The sequence below is a fragment of the Tupaia chinensis genome, unplaced genomic scaffold, assembly GCF_000334495.1.
Source record: "Tupaia chinensis unplaced genomic scaffold, TupChi_1.0 Scaffold000010_1, whole genome shotgun sequence".
In the NCBI taxonomy this organism is placed as follows: Eukaryota; Metazoa; Chordata; class Mammalia; order Scandentia; family Tupaiidae; genus Tupaia; species Tupaia belangeri.
The window spans coordinates 4,638,990-4,655,399 of NW_006159440.1; the positions used below are offsets into that span (position 1 = coordinate 4,638,990).

Here is a 16,410-nt window from a genome sequence, read left to right on the forward strand (position 1 = left end):
TCTTTCCCTCTTAGACTGTGACTCACCATAACACTCCAAAAGGTCCAGCTCTTCTCGAGGCATGGCTAAGGCTGAGATCCATCGAAGCTTTTCACTTCTGAGAAAGCAAAGCAGTATCATAGCTTCAGCTGCAGGGAAGGATCTGTCTAGTTCAGAAAGCTGTCTAGTTTAATGATTCTATGACAAATGTCAATAAAACTCTGCTTGGTCGGAAAGACGACAGTCTGGAACTATATGTTAATGAGCTTTGTAACCCTTTATTTTAACCCTTCTTGCTCCAAGATTAGCTTCCAATGGTCTCTCCCATCTTCCAAGTGGAGGCACAAAGTCAACTGTCAATTAGACACATGAAGATTTTTCCATTTGGGAAGTTGTACCCCAAACTTCACCTCGGTTCAGATTTCTCCACCAATTTGCATGATTATTGACCCTGCCTCGCCCGTCTTCCTTCAATCAGATATCTCAGTGATCATAATTACTCTGTGATAATAACTAGAACAGGGAGATACAGCTATGATTTTGTTGTTGTTGTATACAAGGTAATCCCAGCCTAATTTTGTAGTTACTAGAAGTTTTTCCATGATCCAGCCTCTGCTTCCAAAGGCACCTGGGTAATTGGAAGCTGACGCTATCACCATTCCAGGAAGAGGCTGCCCGAAGAGCTACACGCGGCATCTGGTTTTTTGACTTTTTTGCATACAAACCACTGAACCAGCCCCTCTGTTTCATAAGTGAGGACAGGCATTTATGGATCCCACCTGGAAATATCTTCTGAGGGCCAGAACTGGAAAGTGTCTACACCATGGGGATCCTTAGATCCTAAGATCTGTCAAGGTTTTTAAAGAGAGACCCTTTTCATATCTTTCTAACAGCAACGAGGACTAATGCTTTTAAGATGCTCATTGTTGTAGTCATTGTGCACTAGATTTTCCAGTACTATTATTAATTCCTTCCAAAGTGCAGGGATGTATAAATGTATTTGCTGTGATTATCATGGTAAAGATGAGCAAATCAAAGTTCCTGACGCAATAGATTTCTGCTCAGCCGGTGGCTAAGATGGGAGTTAGGAACGTGGAACACAGAAAGGACCTCATGCTTGTCTGATTCACCTATATGCCCACCAGACTTGGGCACTCACAGATTTCTGTCTTGTGAACATGGAAAATCACTCACTCAAATCAGTATTTCGATCCTTTGCTCATTCCATACAAGTCCATCTCCTTTCCGGTGTCTCACAGGCCTTATCCTCTTTGAGTAAAGGGTATAAAATAGGTGCTAAGTCTTGGTGCACTCAGACTTTCTCCCACCCACAGCCTCCTGCAAGTTGTCTATTATCTCGAGGGGTTTTGGTTTCTCTATGGATGCTCCCTAGTCCAGAATAGGCAAAGTGGTGCTATAGCTGTTTTCTGGATGCCTTTTCTGCCTCAGTCCCACTTCTTTTTTTTTTTTCCCCCCACAGGTCATACATCTTTAATGTAGTGCATTCGTAGAAAAAAGGAGAGCTTTCACTCCCAGGTGTGCTCGCGTCCTCAGCCTCAGTCCCACTTCTGTCTCAGGATGCCCACCTTGGCTCTTCTGCCCAGCCCCAACTCACTGAGTCTCAGTGCTGAAGAGGAACTCAGCCTGGGTGCCCTGTGCGTTTTGCCGCAGGAAGAGTCGGAAGAGGTTTTTGTGAGGTCCGTGTAGCTTCATTTCACACTTTTCCCCACGGATGGAGGAGAAAGGAGCATGGTCAAATACCAGGAAGCGGTTACCCCTGCAAAATACAAGTCTTTTCAACCTGATTCTAGAGAGTCCCCATATCTTATCCATCCTCATATCCTTGGATTCAAAATCCTTGTCCTTAGCATCTGCAGCTTGCAAATTATCATAAAAATCATGAGATAGTCCTAGCTTGCCTCCAAGAAGGTAGCTCCAGAGTCCTGACAGATTTATCACCAATTTGGCAAGCCATATAGCCAGTGCAATGGATACTTTTTCATCATGAAGTGTTAAAGAGGCAGAACCAAGACTAATATTCTAAGGTCTTTAGGACCAGAGTTAAGATCTGAAATCAGTTAAGTATGCTTAGGCTAGGAGGATGAGCCCAGTCCAAAGAACCCATAAATAAACCAAATTGGGAATGTATTAAGGTAATTTGCTGCATTTTGCTCTGTGTCTGTAACAGCACAGGTCCTGCTGTTATGTGATCTCATTATATAGTTTGGTGGACTTCCTTCTTTTGGCTTTTCCCTCATCTCTAGGATATAGCCTGGGCTCTATGGGTTGAACCATTGAGAAGGTTTCCTTTATGAACATGACCCTTCTCTGTCCCTTTCGACCTTCCCTCTTGACCCAGCCCATTCCCTTCTTTTGCTCTGGTCTCCCATCCAGATTACTGACTCTCGGGGCCGGGACAGCAGCAGACAGTCATTGAAGAGGTGCAGGTGGACAGGACGTGTATTCAGTTTCCTTCGCAGTCCTGGGGAGACGCTGAACTCAAGGGCTGTCAGCTCCCCACTCTTCACCAGCCAGCGTGATTGTGAAATGAGCGGAAATATCTATTGGGTGAGGGAGGAAAGAGAAGGCAATGTCACAGACAGAATAAACGTGAGGCTTCCTCTCAGTCCCACCCTCCTTACCATGCCACTTCTGTACAAGTTCAACCAAGGACCATCATCTCTTTCTCATCTTCCCTCTTACTCATAACTCATCCATTTAGATTTTATTTCTCTCTAATGATCAATACGCCAATGACCTCTATCTTCTGGTGTGTGGTGGCCATGTTTACATGTTTAGGCAAATTGAAGGTGCCTATGGTCCAACCCAGGGCAGTGACTAATTCTTCCTAGAAGCCTAAACTGAAGGAGAGATGGAAGAGCCCAATTAGGACAGGTAAAGAAATAACGAACCAGCAGGTGGCATGAAGGTTAAAGCAGCTGTATCTCACATGGTGTGTGGTTTGAGTCTTAGACCTGGAAGCTTGAATATTATGCTTGGTGTGTGCTAGTGTATCCAAAATCCCAAGAAGAGAATGGAGAAGGGACTACGGCATGGCCATCCCCTGTGGGGTGATTTCTCATCTTCTCCCATCTCTCTCCAGTGAGCACATACGCCCTACAGCAAAACTATAAAGAAAACAAATTTAAAAACTCAGAGAAACAAACACAAAATACATGGCAGAGAACAGTATGATGTGTCTTAGAAATGAGAAGATTAGAACAATTATGGCTTCTGTTCTCTTTGGTTATGACCACAGACATTAAGAAAAGCAATTGGAATCAGCTGTGAGGGTGAAAATAAGAAGCTGGTGGGCTTTGTAGAAGTTGGTGGGCTTGCGGGGAGCTGAAGATTAGGTAAAGATGAGGGTATTGAACTATGATTAGAATGTGGATAAGGATTTTCCTTTTCCTTCAGGGAGGTAAAGATGGTATCTATTCTGAGTTGGAATTGGAATGTGGAATGCTTTAGATTTATGTTTGGATAGGAGATTTTGGCCCTATGATTTGGAACCAATTTTATGTTGCTTCATCTATGAGACCTGATCAAATAACTGATGATTCAAGGACAAAAAAATTTTTTTACAAAAATTTTGCCAGAAGATGTGTATGTTCACTAAAGTGAGAGAGCAAGAGAGAGGGAGAAATAAAATAAAGTGAGAAAGCCACCCCACCCACCTAGTGTTAATGCTTATGCTGCAACCCCTTCTCCTCTAGTTCTCATTCCTTTCAAAACTTTGGACATGTACAGGCATGCACACAGCATGCTTTTTAACCCACAGGGCCTAGGGCTTGAACTGCGTGGTCAGTCATGAGATTCAGCTGCCCCAACCACTATGTTACTGGCTGACCCCCAAAAATATTTTTTTTTGAAAGTTTTTGCTATAGGGCATATATGCCCATCAAAAAGACAGAGACAGAGAGACAGAAAGCGAGAAATCACCCCCCAGGGGGATGACCACACCGCAATCCCTTCTCCTCCATTCTCCTCTCGGGATCTTGGAGATGCATGCACATGTGCCTGGGGTGTTTAAGCCACTGGGTCCGGGACTCGAACCAGGGTTGACTACATGGGAGTCCAGTGATATAGCCATTTTTATAAAGGTGTTTACTGAAAAGTTCTCCCTCATACTTTCCTCATCTGTCCATTTCCCAAACATACTCCTACCCCTACTTCAGGTAATCACTTCTTTCTCTCTTTTTTTTTTTTTTCCTATTACCCTTTCTGCATTTCTTTCGGCACACACAACCAGATACATACAGAGATCTGTTTCCTTCTGTTTACACCAGTGATAACAGGATGTACACATAGTTCCATGTTTTCTTATTTTCTTTTTCTTTGCTTTTCTTTTTTTTTAAATAGGTTTTTGCTATAGGGTGTGTGTGCTTGCGAGGGAGAGAGAGAAAGAGAGAGAGAGAGAGAAGCAAAGAGACAGTGAGAGGGAAAGTGAGAAATCACTCCCTAGGAGAGATGGTCATGCCACAGGCCCTCCTCTATTTTCATCCCGGGACCTTGGGTACACATGTATATGTGCCTGGCATGATTTTTAAGTCACCGGGTCCAGGACTGCAACAGTGGTCAGACATGTGGGAGTCCATTGACATAACCACTATGCCATCTGCTGGTCCCAACCTTGCCATTTTCACCTAACATCTTATTGCTTTCCAATTCACTTACTACACTGGAAACTGAGGCAGAAACCCCAGAACTAGGACAGAGTGGCAGATAAGTAGAAGTGAGGATAAGACTGGGAATAGCATGAGCAGGATGCTCTCCATCAGAGGGTGATATGAGGGACATGCGAGGGAGACTCGCAGGCAGGATGGGGTATAAGGGACCTGCTCACTTTGCACTCAAACTCAATCTTCTGGCTCAGGTAGATAAGCTCCTCCGTCCGTCGCATTCTCTGGACGTTGTTGTTGCAGTCTCGGATCAGCTGAGATGGAGCAGAGTGAGGGAGGAGGAAAGGCACTGTGTTAGAGGCTTAGACTTTGGAGTCCCCTGTGAGAAATCTGGAAATAGTTGTGACAGTCTCATCTCACACTTTTCTACCAGGCAGGAATCGAGTGAAGCCAGAATCAAGTTGAGGACCTTGGAGGTGGGGTACTTTGCACAACCTGACAGGATGCTCTCCGGCTGAGTGAAGGCAAGATTTCATGTGGAACTGTGGTCATGAGAGAAGAGCCCCTGGACACGGAGCGTGCTCAGTGAAGGAGGGGTTGGGGTGGAGTTGTGAACCTGGTGGATGTGGTGAGGGGGCTACGTTCTCCCATTACAAGGCTCCACCTCCCTTGAGCTTTGGGGTCAGAAAGACTTCTCTGTGGAAGACAATCAGAGGGTCAGAGTGGAGGTGGTGCCTACCTCCTCCAGGGCATGATGTGCCTTTGTGGCTTCTGCTTCCTCTGAGGATCCAGGCTGTGTTCTCTTCAGAATGTTCTATAAGACAGATAGTAGGCAAAAGCCACATGTGAGGAAGGCACGGGAAAGCAGAAAGAAACAATTGGAGGATAGCAAGTGGAGAAGCCCAGGGACAAAATTTAGCAGCAAATATGCCTGAGAAAGAAGGGTGCAGGCAGTGAGCAAACTGCTCACATCGTTCCTAGGAGAAGCAGGGCAGAGGCACGATGGTTGTTTGCCGTGCAGTTTCCTGAGATTACCCTGTAGTTAAGGGGACAGGACCAACGTAGAATCTGTTGTACCTGAAGCAACAGTTTGAGACGGGTGATGCGCTGGAAGGGCAGAATCAGAAAGGACTTGAGGGAAAGGCGTTGGCAGATGGGGTCACTCTCCAGCTTGTCCAGGACCTCTCGGAAACTGCCATTGCTATTCCTATGAGAGCGGGGGAGGCTTGGATGAGCAGGGATAGGGAGAGGAATGGGGACTCAATGAAGGCATGGATAATGGAAGCTCAGGGGAGTATCTGTGGGTTGAGGGAAGGTGGGAACTGATATCTATGGTGCCCAGATGTGGTCACTGAAGGGGTCCGATGTTGGGGTTTGTTATCACAAAGAGGGCACAAGAACAGGTGCTCTGGGATAGCTCTAGCTGAGGTTGGTGTACGGTCACTGCAGGGCCCACATGGGGATTGAATGGGGGTATGTCTCACAGTAGGCTTTGGAAGGTGCGTTCCTGGTAGGTCTGGTTGGTGACATAAGGCAGGTAGACCCGGCGGAATTCCGGGGCATGGTTCAGGACTACATCACATACTTGGAAGGAGAAGATATTGTTCTCGAAGTTCTCTTCCAGGTCTGAAAGGAACCTGTATAGTATTTAAACAAGTCTCATGAGATTTATGAGCCTCAACTAAATAGCTGGCTGAAACTTGGTCTGTTTGAGCTTGTGACTTCACTCGTCACCAACTTCAATGTACTCTCCCTGTGTGTTCTGGACTCTTGCTGTGCACTAGTATTCTCCCCAAGGCTGCCCTTGTTTGCCCTGATCTTCTTCTTTGACCCTAATATTCCAATTTTTTGTTCTTTTCATTCTGTTCTGGTTTTTGATCTTTAGATGGCTTCTATATCTCACCTCTAATGCAGTGTATGCTTACATGCATCAAAAACCTCACCCCAGAAAGCATATCTCATTCATTTATTTATCCATTAATGGATCTGTCAACCCACACACTTTCTCCTCTTCTTTGTTCTTCCTATCCTATACCCATCAGGAATCATGGAGCATGCTGAGGCCCAATTTCATTTGTCACTATGGCAATGACAAGGTTTTTAAGAAAGAAGAAACCAACTAAAGGCTAAAGGCTAATGATTGTGAGGCTGAGTGAGTGACATTTGGTGAAGGGGAGTCTCACGTGGTGCTGACGTCTCGTACATCCTGTAAACGAGAGAAGAGCCACTGGTGCTCCTGGTTGGAAAGGGTGGCCCGGAGTTGGGATGAATGTTGGAAATGATCCACGGCTATGTGTAGACTGCGCAGGTAAGAGGCCTCTGAGACGATCAGTTCGAATTTGGCCTAGGAGTTTGAAAGAGGAGGAAGATTAACGAAGAACGTCTACTGACTCCCTGGTATGTGCCAGCCACTGTGTAATGCTTCAGGGGTAGAGAAGTTAACAAGATAGATCCTTTACAGCTCATGGTCACCCCAGAAGCTAACTTGATCTGAGCGAGAGGGAAGGAAATTTTATAAGATTTCATCTAGGGCTCAGGGAACATATGTAGGTAGGCCCCCAAAAGTATAAAAGAAAAATATACATTTTCAGAAAAACTAAATAACAAAAACAGAAAACCTAAATAATAAAAACAAAACAAAAAAGGTCAATATGTGAGATGATGAATATATTAATAAGCTTCTCTATTGTAACCATTTTACTATCTCTGTGTCCTATATCATGCTATTTACCTTTTTTTAAAAAGGAATTATTTATTTATTTTTATTTAATTCCATTTGTTTATATTATTATTATTATTTTAAATTTTGACCAGACAGAACCAAAGAGAGAGAGAGAGCGAGAGTGAGAGCGAGAGAGAGAAAGAAAGGGTAAGCGAGAAAGCAATCAGCCAGGTCCAGACTTGAACCTCAGTCAGCCATGTGGAAATCCATCGCCCTTAACCACCATGACACCGGCCCTCATGCTATATACCTTTATTTTTTAAGAATTATTTTATTTAACTTTATTTATCTATCTATTTTTTACAATTTAACCAGAGAGGGATAGAGAGAGAAATTGAGAATGCAAGCTGCCAGGTCTGGGACTTCAAGCCATGTGGGAGTCCAGCATCCTTAATCACCATGCCACCTGCAGGCACCCAGTGCTATATACCTTAATATATATACAATAAAATCAATTTTTACACTATTTTAAAAATTTATTTATTTAATTTTATTATATTACTTTTAAATTTTCTAAGGAGTAAGTGCACTCACCAGAGAGAGAAAAAGAGAGAGACAGAGAGACAGAGAGAAAGTGAGAAAGAGAGAGAAAGTGAGAACACCAGCCACCAGGTCCATGACTCAAATAGCAGTTGACCATGTGGGAGAAGAGAGTCTTATTCACCATGCCACCTGCTGGCTCCATAAAGTCTATTTTTACGAAAACTAAACAAAGAAACAGCAGATGGCATAATAGTAACGTCACTGGACTCCCATGTAATTGACTGTGGTTCGAGTCCCAGACATGGTGGCTTAAAACTCATATTGGGTGCATGTGCAAGAGGGCCCAAGATCCCAAGAGAAGAATGGAAGAGAAGGGGATTGTGGCATGGCCATCCCCCCTGGGGGGGAAAGGGTAATTTCTTGCTTTCTGTCTCTCTGCTGAGTGCATGCACCCTATAGCAAAAATATCTCTAAAACAAACAAATAAATAAATTGAGCATTTGGGGAATCAAGTGTACAAACATAGTGAAAAGAGATAAAGCTAGAGAGATGAGAAGCGATGTCTGGGGTTATGGAAACAATGTAAGATAGTTCAGACTAAAGACAGTGAGGCAACCAAAAAACGTTTACTTTGGAGGAATAACTCGATCAGGTGTGTTTTTTCATAGAGATATTCCTTAGCACAGTGTGGACAAATGATTACACAGGACAAGGAAGCCATGTTAGGAAACTTGTAATAGTTCCAGGTGACAGATAAAGGCCTGAATTGCTGTGGGAATAGAAAGAGGTGGAACAATTTCACAATTATTTGGAGGTAGATTTGGGAGAATTTAGTTATTTGCTAGAAATGGGGCTGGGAAGAAGAGGAAGAGTCAAAGCTAATGCCTTGGGTTTTGAGTCGTGTAACTAGGTAAATGACAGGGTCATATACTGAACCCATGAACTTTGAAAGAGGAACGGATTTACAGGATGAAGGTGATGCATCTAGACTGGGGCTTCAGGAAAAATGGGAAGAAGCAGGTTATGTGAGACCAAGATGGCGCAGGCGCTGGAGAACTTGTTTGGAGGCTCCAGCCGGGGGCACACTGACTCGTGGCCGTAACCGGGCTCCTTATGCTTTAATGCAAGCACGTAGCCTATTTAACCTCTTTGCAACTGTTTCCTTGTCTTTATATATAGATATAGTAATTCTCACCTCACAAAGATGTGATAGTAAAAAATGGAATCTATGGAAGCACTCCATTTGATGAAGTAAAAGGTAGGTATAAGATGGAAATACAGAGGGCTCTTTTCTTATGAGCGTGAAACCAAGACTAGAACAAGTGCCCTGGTGGACTGCCTCATATTCTGGGGTCAGAACAAGAGAGTTAGGGTCCAGGTGTTACCTCCTCATTATTTGGTGAGCTTAGGGATTATCTAAATATCTTCCACATGCTTTAAAATATATAAATATATATAGGCAGTTATAAAAGTAATAAATATGGGCAGATCAATGATTTTCTAAATATATTCCACATGCTTTAAAAGTTACAGTTATGGGAACCAGCAGTTGGCGTAATGGCTGGGTTGGTGGACTCCCCCGTAGTCGACCGCGGTTTGCGTCCCGGGCCCGGTGGCTTAAAACTCACGCCGGGCACATGTGCATGCGTGCCCAAGATCCCGAGAGGAGAATGGAGAAGGGATCGCAGGGTGATTTCTCGCTTTCTGTCTCTATGTCTCTCTCTGTCTGTCTGGCGAGCGCACATGCCCTATAGCCAAAAATCCTCTCCAAAACAAAAAAAAAGTTACAGTTAGAATAGAGCCCTAAGTCTGAGCACAGGAAAGTCTAAAAATGTATGTCTCTCCATGTTTGACTTGGTAAAAGCACTGTTTACCCATAAGTCATTCTGATCAAAATATCATTCCTCTCTGCCTCTGAAAGGGGAAAACCTATGGCACTACCATTTATCAAATGATAGCCCAGGAACTATTCAAAATTAGATATGAGATATTTCATTTAAACCACACAGCAATCCTTAAAGGTAGGCATTCTTATCTTCAATTTTTAGATAAGGAAATGGAGATTAGTGAAGTTATATAACTTGCCTAAACTTGCAGTAATAACAAAGTCTTGATTCAAACCCTAGTTAACCCTACTTAACATTGAAATAGTCAATATTTTCTGAGAGACTATTATGTAGCAGGCACTTATATTTTCTGATTCTTGCTGTATCTCTGTATCAGTTTTACAGTGGGAAAATAAAGATTTAGATCAAGTAATCTGGCCTAAGTTAAATAGCAAATATTAAAGTGAGCTTTCTGTTGAGGTAATTTACTCCAGACCTAATTAAACATTACTATATTTCATTATGCCATATTGCCTTCCTGGACCCACAAGTTCTATCCCATGTTATAGAAAGATGAGAGAAACACTCTAGGTAAAAATTATTAATGGTAATAGCTTAAAAACAGACCAACAGTCTCCACTATAGTCTTGTAGTAGATAGGAATAACCAAGCAGGGGCTGATGGTCACTTTAAAGTCTCTATTGGATCAATGTGCACAGGACTCTGTAGGGAGCCCTTTTCAGGGACCCAATGAAAATCCTCTCTATGTGTCTTGGCTGAATAGAAAAATTTCAGCATAGTCTGAATCCCTTGCTGAAGAAGGACATTTGAGTCTACTCTGATGGAGCTAGCTGGGTTTAGCGCCCTACTCCTCCCAACACCGTCAAAGGCAGGGTTATTCTGTACAAACCTAGACAGGAGCAGGTAGGAGTGATGGCCCATGGCATGAGGAGGTAGGGATGACAGACACAGGTGCCATTCATAAAAATAATTCGATTCTTCAGCACGGAGATGACTGGTGGTCATGGTGTGCGTGTGTAATGAGTATGTGGTGGGGACAGCCTATGCTTGGTGGTGGTGATAGATAGAGCAGGAGCTACAGATGGTAGCAAACCAGACCCTGTGGCCTTGATCTCCAGCCCCCCCTCCACCTGCTGGTGGTACCTCTTGCAGCTTTTGGTCTTCATGGGTCATGGACAGCAGCACGGTGCTATTGCGCACCACGGGAATCTCCTGCCAGAGGGAGCCACTGGAGGCCATAGAGAGGCGCTGCAGGTAAGACTCGGAGGAGACCAGGGCCTTTCGAGGCTGGCGTGGAGAGGCAGGCCCAGGGGTCTCGGACAGGCTGTCCAGCCGCTGTTGGCTCTGAATCTCCTTATTTAGAAAGACGTCACTGTACTCCTGGTAGAGCAGCTGGGCTACAGGGTTAAACATCAGGGAGGGGGAGAATTAGAGTCAGGGAAGAGACATGGAGAGACAGGAATGGACAGAAGCTGCCTCCCCTGGTGATTCTGCCTCTCTATGGCCACGGCCAGCCAGAAGTCCCTCCCCAGACTTGGGCAGGATACCCACCTGGGTGGGGAGCTCTGTTTCAAGGTACTCACAGGAATTGATGAGCTTGGAGCAGCGTCTTGAAAAGCCTCCCATCACCTCCCTTGGCTTTTTCTCTCTGTAGGGTAAAGAAGGTCGATGGGGTCTTGTTGGCCATGAGTTACAGAGGACCCACAGGTAACTATCAGTGAGAAAGTCGAACCCCTGGGACGTCTGCTGGTATGTCAGGTCTAAAGCCCCTGGAGAGGAACAGAGTTGCTGCCTGACTTACTCTGGGGTGGTTTGGAAGTCCTGTCGAGTGGACCATTTTTCTCTTTAAGTTTAACAGGGTCTTAGTACCATGATCCGCCCCCTTCAGCCAGCCCTGGATCATGGGCATGAATGTGCCTTACACTCAGGGAGGGCCCCACATATGAGCCAGAACCTTCCCACGTGGGTCAGCCTTGGAAAGCGGTGCACCGTACCACTGTGCCACTGTTTAGCTCCTCATACAGAAATTCCACCTGGGGTTTAGTTCATAGCCAAAGACTTAGGAGGACAGATGACTCAGGAGTGGCTGACAGAACTAGGTACATAAAATAAAATCTTCCTACCCTGAAATCCTGCTGCCTCTCTCTTCTCCTCCCTACCCTGAGAAGAGACAAGCAGGAACCATTCATAGACCCAGAACCCTTATCGACTCAAATCCTAATGAGAAAGTATCAGTGTCCTAAGGGAAGAGAATACAAGTGTGTCTGTCAGGGGAGAGGGTGACTCACCGGAAAACAATAGTGTCAGAGGAGCCAGGGGACCGTTCCGTGGCTGGGCCTCTTGAATCTGAAAATGTAAGTAAGCTGATGTAACAGATTCAGAGGGATATTTAGAGAGAACTGAAGACCCAGAGTGGGAGATGGAGGTGTCTAAAGGAAGGAGAAGAAGATTTTATTGGACTCTGGGAGGGAAGAAAGGGCCAAAACAGAGAGCACTAGTGGGACCCAGTCTTTACTATATCCCAGGAAATGAACCAGTGGGGGATGCCTTCTCTACTACCCAGAAGATCAAGCAGAACTGAACAGTAGGAGGTAATCCAAAATAACCTTTGTAGAAAGGGGTGTACGTTAAAAAGAAGTCCTGGGGAGTGAGTGAAAGAGAAAGGGGGAGGAAAAGCACTTGGTGAGCACAGAGGGGCACATGACATCGGTACTCCAGGGCTTCTCTCTGTGTTGGGGTTATGAAGCAGTAGGAGCCCTGGGGACAGAAGAGGGGCTGAGGTGGCAAGAACTGAGAAGAGCTTGGTCTGACATTAGTGTCCCTGTGGTCCTTGCTCCTTGCTTACCTGAAGAGCCCTCAGGCAAGATGGAAGGTCTGCGCAGGCCTTGCCGGTTCCAGCCCTTGTGCTTGCTGGGCCCCTCATCGGGAGCCATGCCTTGTGTACTGCTGCCCTCAGGTGGTCTCCCCGGTTCCCGCCTATGGGGCCAGCTGGATGCCTTCTCCAGATGGGGATGGCCGGGTTTCTCAGGTTGCTTTGCTCGTCCTACAGCCGACCTCCTTGGGCCATTGACTCCTTCCTGGGGGCCAGTTCTTCTCCAAGATCCTCTTGTAGGGGCTTCAGACTCTTCTAAGAGCCCTGGTTCATCTTTAGGCATAGATTCCTGAAGCTCCAGAGTCCAAGGAGTGGTAGGGGAAGAGGGACTTAGAAGGCTTGTCACGTTGCTGAAAGCCATGCCCGAGGATACTTCCTTCTTACTCCTACCGATGGAAGTCGAAGACTCGGTTGATCTGCCCATGGCTGGGGGCCAGGAAGTACGCCCAGCACAAGGGGGCGTGGAGACTGTCCAGTCTTGACAAATAGGTCTTGGCTTAGCTTGACCCGTTGAATTCATAAGTCCTCCCTGAGTGCTCCTGCTTCTTCCCCTGGACTTTGGGGGTAAGGGAGGTGGTTCAGTAGGAGAGTCCAGGATGGGAACGGGGGGAAGAGGTTTGTAGATCCTTGAGATATTGGAATGAGAAGCAGGGGAGTGGTGGGGCTGGTGCACATCTGGAGTTGGGGGCAATGGCTTGTTGTATCTCTGCCTGGGGGGTAAAGGAACCTGAGTTTGGTTGGAGCTGTCTGGGGTAGATGGCAGAGGTCGATGCTGTCTTGCCACAAGAGGGTCAGGAACTTCAGGAAGTGGGCCTTTAGGGGGACCAAGAAGCCCTGAACCTAGGGCCAATGAAGAAGGATGATTGAACTGCTTTAGCGTGGGGACCACTGTGCGGAGATGGCCATCATGCTCCACTGTGGGGGGGTGGATGTGCCTCTTCTCTAGGGGAGGAGGCAGTGGAGGTTCATGGATCCTCATGTCCATGGGGATGAGGGCTGGGGATCCTGTGGCAAAAGAGGGGTTATGTGGGGAGCCCCACGGCTGGCTGCTGTGAGGACTGCTGGGCCTCCCTGGACTTGAGCTGAGTTCTTGAGAGTCCTGCCCCAGAGTAGATGCAGTAGGACATTCTGAAATGACACTACAGTCCCTATTGCCTCTCCTGGCCCTTCTTGGGATTACAGAGCCATAGATGGTAGGTTTGGGGGGCCTCTGAGGCAACTCGGAATGAGAGAAGGAAAGTGATCTTCCCACCAGGTCCAGAGCCTGCTCTGTCCTATGAGAACCAGGGAAGGAGTTGCTCCTGAGGTGCTGGATGGCGCCTGTGCAGCTGCCTGGGGGCCTGGCAGGGCTGGCCTTGGAGTGGGAGTTGGGGCTTGTGGGGGCTTCTGCAGAGGGAAAGCCACAGAAAGAAGCCGGGAGAGTCTCAGAAACTCCCTGGGGAGACAGGTTGTCAGTTGAGAAAAAGGCTCTGGAGGTTTCTGGAGAATGTGCAGCAAGAGAAGTCTCCTTGCTGACAAAGGTGGTGAGGGGGCTGGCAGAAGATGGGGTGGTTGTGATGGAGATCTCAGCAGCATTGGCAGTAGCTGAACTTGGGGTCCTTGGGGGAGCCACAGATATAGCGGCAAGGTTCACCTCAGTCCCCTGGCCGGGCAATGTCCCCATGTTCAGCTCAGCCCCTTCTTGCTGGCTGTCTTGAGCCATTTTGTTGTCAAGTGACTGCCCAGGGGGAAAGGAGGCAGGTAGAGAAATGGGGTGCTGAGGCCATCCCGGTGGTTCCAATGTAGGAGTCATGGCTATGGGCGACAGGTCCTCAGCCCTGGAGTCTGTCTGCACCCCAGCAGTCTGGGTCATAAAACACGAAGCATCTGGAAACACGTCACCAGGAGACGAAATCTCAGCGGATAACACAACCGGTGTGGAAGGCCCATGGAGCGCTTCTCCCTCTCCCTGTAGCCTGTCATCCCAACTCCTTACCTCTCCGTCTTGCCCCTGCATTGACATCACATACCTCTGTAAGCCCTGATCTTGCTTCCCAGTGACCTTCTCTGAGTCCTCCACTAAGCTTTGATTTTGCATGCACCGAGAGTCTATCCTACTCCCTTCTGGCCCGTGTGACTCTTTCTTCCTCTGCCCCCTGTGCTTTGGATCCTCCTGGCCCGGAGCCCTTCTCACTGACTCCTCTAGTCCCCATTCACTGTAATTCAGACCCTCCAGATCCCCATTGGGTCTGTCTCTTTCTTCTTGTTGTGTAAGCAGCACATCCCCTAGTACCTGCTCCTGCTGTGGGTTCTGTTTTCCATCTTTACCATCAACCTGCTCCACCATCTGCTCTTGCTCCCCACAAATCCCATCAGGACAAATATCCTCCCCTTGCATTCCTTCCTCCTGAAATTCCACTTCCCATTGTTTCTGTGTCTCTATCCCCTGGGCATCCCAAAGATGCAAAAGCCCTTCTCTCCCTGGACTTCCTTGCATGTCCATAGACTGCAGCTCTTTTCCCTGCCTGAAAGATCCACTCTCAGAGTCCTCAGTCTGGCTGGTCTCTACAAGGTGCTCTTCACAGGGAGGCCAAGATCCAATCTGAGCAGAGGGGTCTGGAAAGGTTTCCTCCTTCTCTTCTGCTTGTCCCGATATAAAAGAAGTGAATTGTGGCTGGAATTCCACCTCTGCTCTGCTGTCCGGTTCAATGGATATTGGGATCATGTCAAGACACTTGCCCTGGACCAGGTAGGCCCCAACCTCTTCTGGACCTAGTGTCCTTGATTGTCTTTCTGCTAGGTTCTGGGACATTGTCTCTAGGACATCTGGAGAGTCCCAGGCCTCAGACACAAACCTTTCCCGGTTGATCTCCTTGTCTGCAGAACCTTCTTTGGGGAAAGATGGCATCCTCTCTGCTGCATAGTCATGCACATTGCTTAGCTCTCTCTGCTGGGTCACCAAGGGTCTGCCTCCCTCTGTCCACGTAGAATATAGGTCTTGGTTTTCTTGACCTTCAGATTCCACAGCAGGGATCTGGCTGCTCCTCATGAGAGCCTCAGGGATAATACTGAATTCCACTATAGCAGGGTTGGGAGTGGAGGGTCCATGTTGAGGTTCCTCAGCCTCCATCAGGGCTGAATCCTGTGGAGAAATGAAAGACAATGTGTGGGACAAAGACCTTGTCTTCACAGAATCTGAGTCTTGTTGGGGAAACAGGTAACAAACGTTTAGCATATAAGATGACTGTCAAAGCAGGGCCAAATGCTCCTAGTGGTCATTACCCTCTAGACCATATTATGTCATATTTTGTCTCTCCTTGTCTACTCTCTGGACACCAAGAGTGAGTCACCCTAATATAACTCCCAGACACTGTGCGACACACCCTAGATCTAATAGACAGAGAAGCAGAGCCAGAACAGGGGGAGGGGGAACCTTCTTCCTAAGCTGTTGACAAGGGATAAAAATAGGCCAAGCTATTATAGCCGATGTGCAAGGAGCTATAGTTTCATCTTCTTTATACAGGGGTTGGATTTTACTCATCTTTTTTATTTTTCATGTGTCTAGCAGAGCCTTGTAACTACTGAACAATTATGTTTTCAATTACAGAGGCAACTGCAGGAAAGTGGAATGGTAAGTAGACTAATTAAATTAGTAGTATAGTAGATATACCAGTTACCAACTCCAAGTAGACCCATAAAACTGTTTCCTTCATTACCTTCCTCTCCCCTTCTCTCCAAAAACCACATGAACTCTTCTCACTGCTCAAAATGGTGACCTTCCTGCTTCTCCTCTCACTTCCAGCAGAACACCTCATCTCTTGCTTTGCAAAGAATTTAGAAAGCTATGGATAGGAGCTGCTTCAGTCTCTTGTTAACCAAAGAGACTTGTATCACCACTCTTTTCAT

The 16,410-nt window shown here is 46.5% G+C and overlaps 1 protein-coding gene across 3 annotated transcripts in view; it reads right to left on the bottom strand.

Moving 5' to 3' along the window:
* ARHGEF5 (Rho guanine nucleotide exchange factor 5) overlaps nucleotides 1-16,410 on the bottom strand; it is a 27,388-nt gene that overhangs the window by 3,537 nt on the left and 7,441 nt on the right. For all 3 annotated transcript variants that reach the window (XM_006139891.3, XM_014583587.2, XM_014583623.2), the window contains exons 2-13: nucleotides 12,499-15,646; nucleotides 11,942-11,999; nucleotides 11,237-11,301; nucleotides 10,797-11,050; nucleotides 6,785-6,945; nucleotides 6,086-6,238; nucleotides 5,679-5,808; nucleotides 5,341-5,415; nucleotides 4,826-4,915; nucleotides 2,383-2,540; nucleotides 1,595-1,756; nucleotides 27-97 (exon numbers count right to left, since the gene is read on the bottom strand). In XM_006139891.3, coding sequence (XP_006139953.1) covers nucleotides 27-97; nucleotides 1,595-1,756; nucleotides 2,383-2,540; nucleotides 4,826-4,915; nucleotides 5,341-5,415; nucleotides 5,679-5,808; nucleotides 6,086-6,238; nucleotides 6,785-6,945; nucleotides 10,797-11,050; nucleotides 11,237-11,301; nucleotides 11,942-11,999; nucleotides 12,499-15,634 — 4,513 coding nt within the window. In that variant the 5' untranslated portion in view covers nucleotides 15,635-15,646. The remainder of the gene's footprint in view (nucleotides 1-26; nucleotides 98-1,594; nucleotides 1,757-2,382; nucleotides 2,541-4,825; nucleotides 4,916-5,340; nucleotides 5,416-5,678; nucleotides 5,809-6,085; nucleotides 6,239-6,784; nucleotides 6,946-10,796; nucleotides 11,051-11,236; nucleotides 11,302-11,941; nucleotides 12,000-12,498; nucleotides 15,647-16,410) is intronic.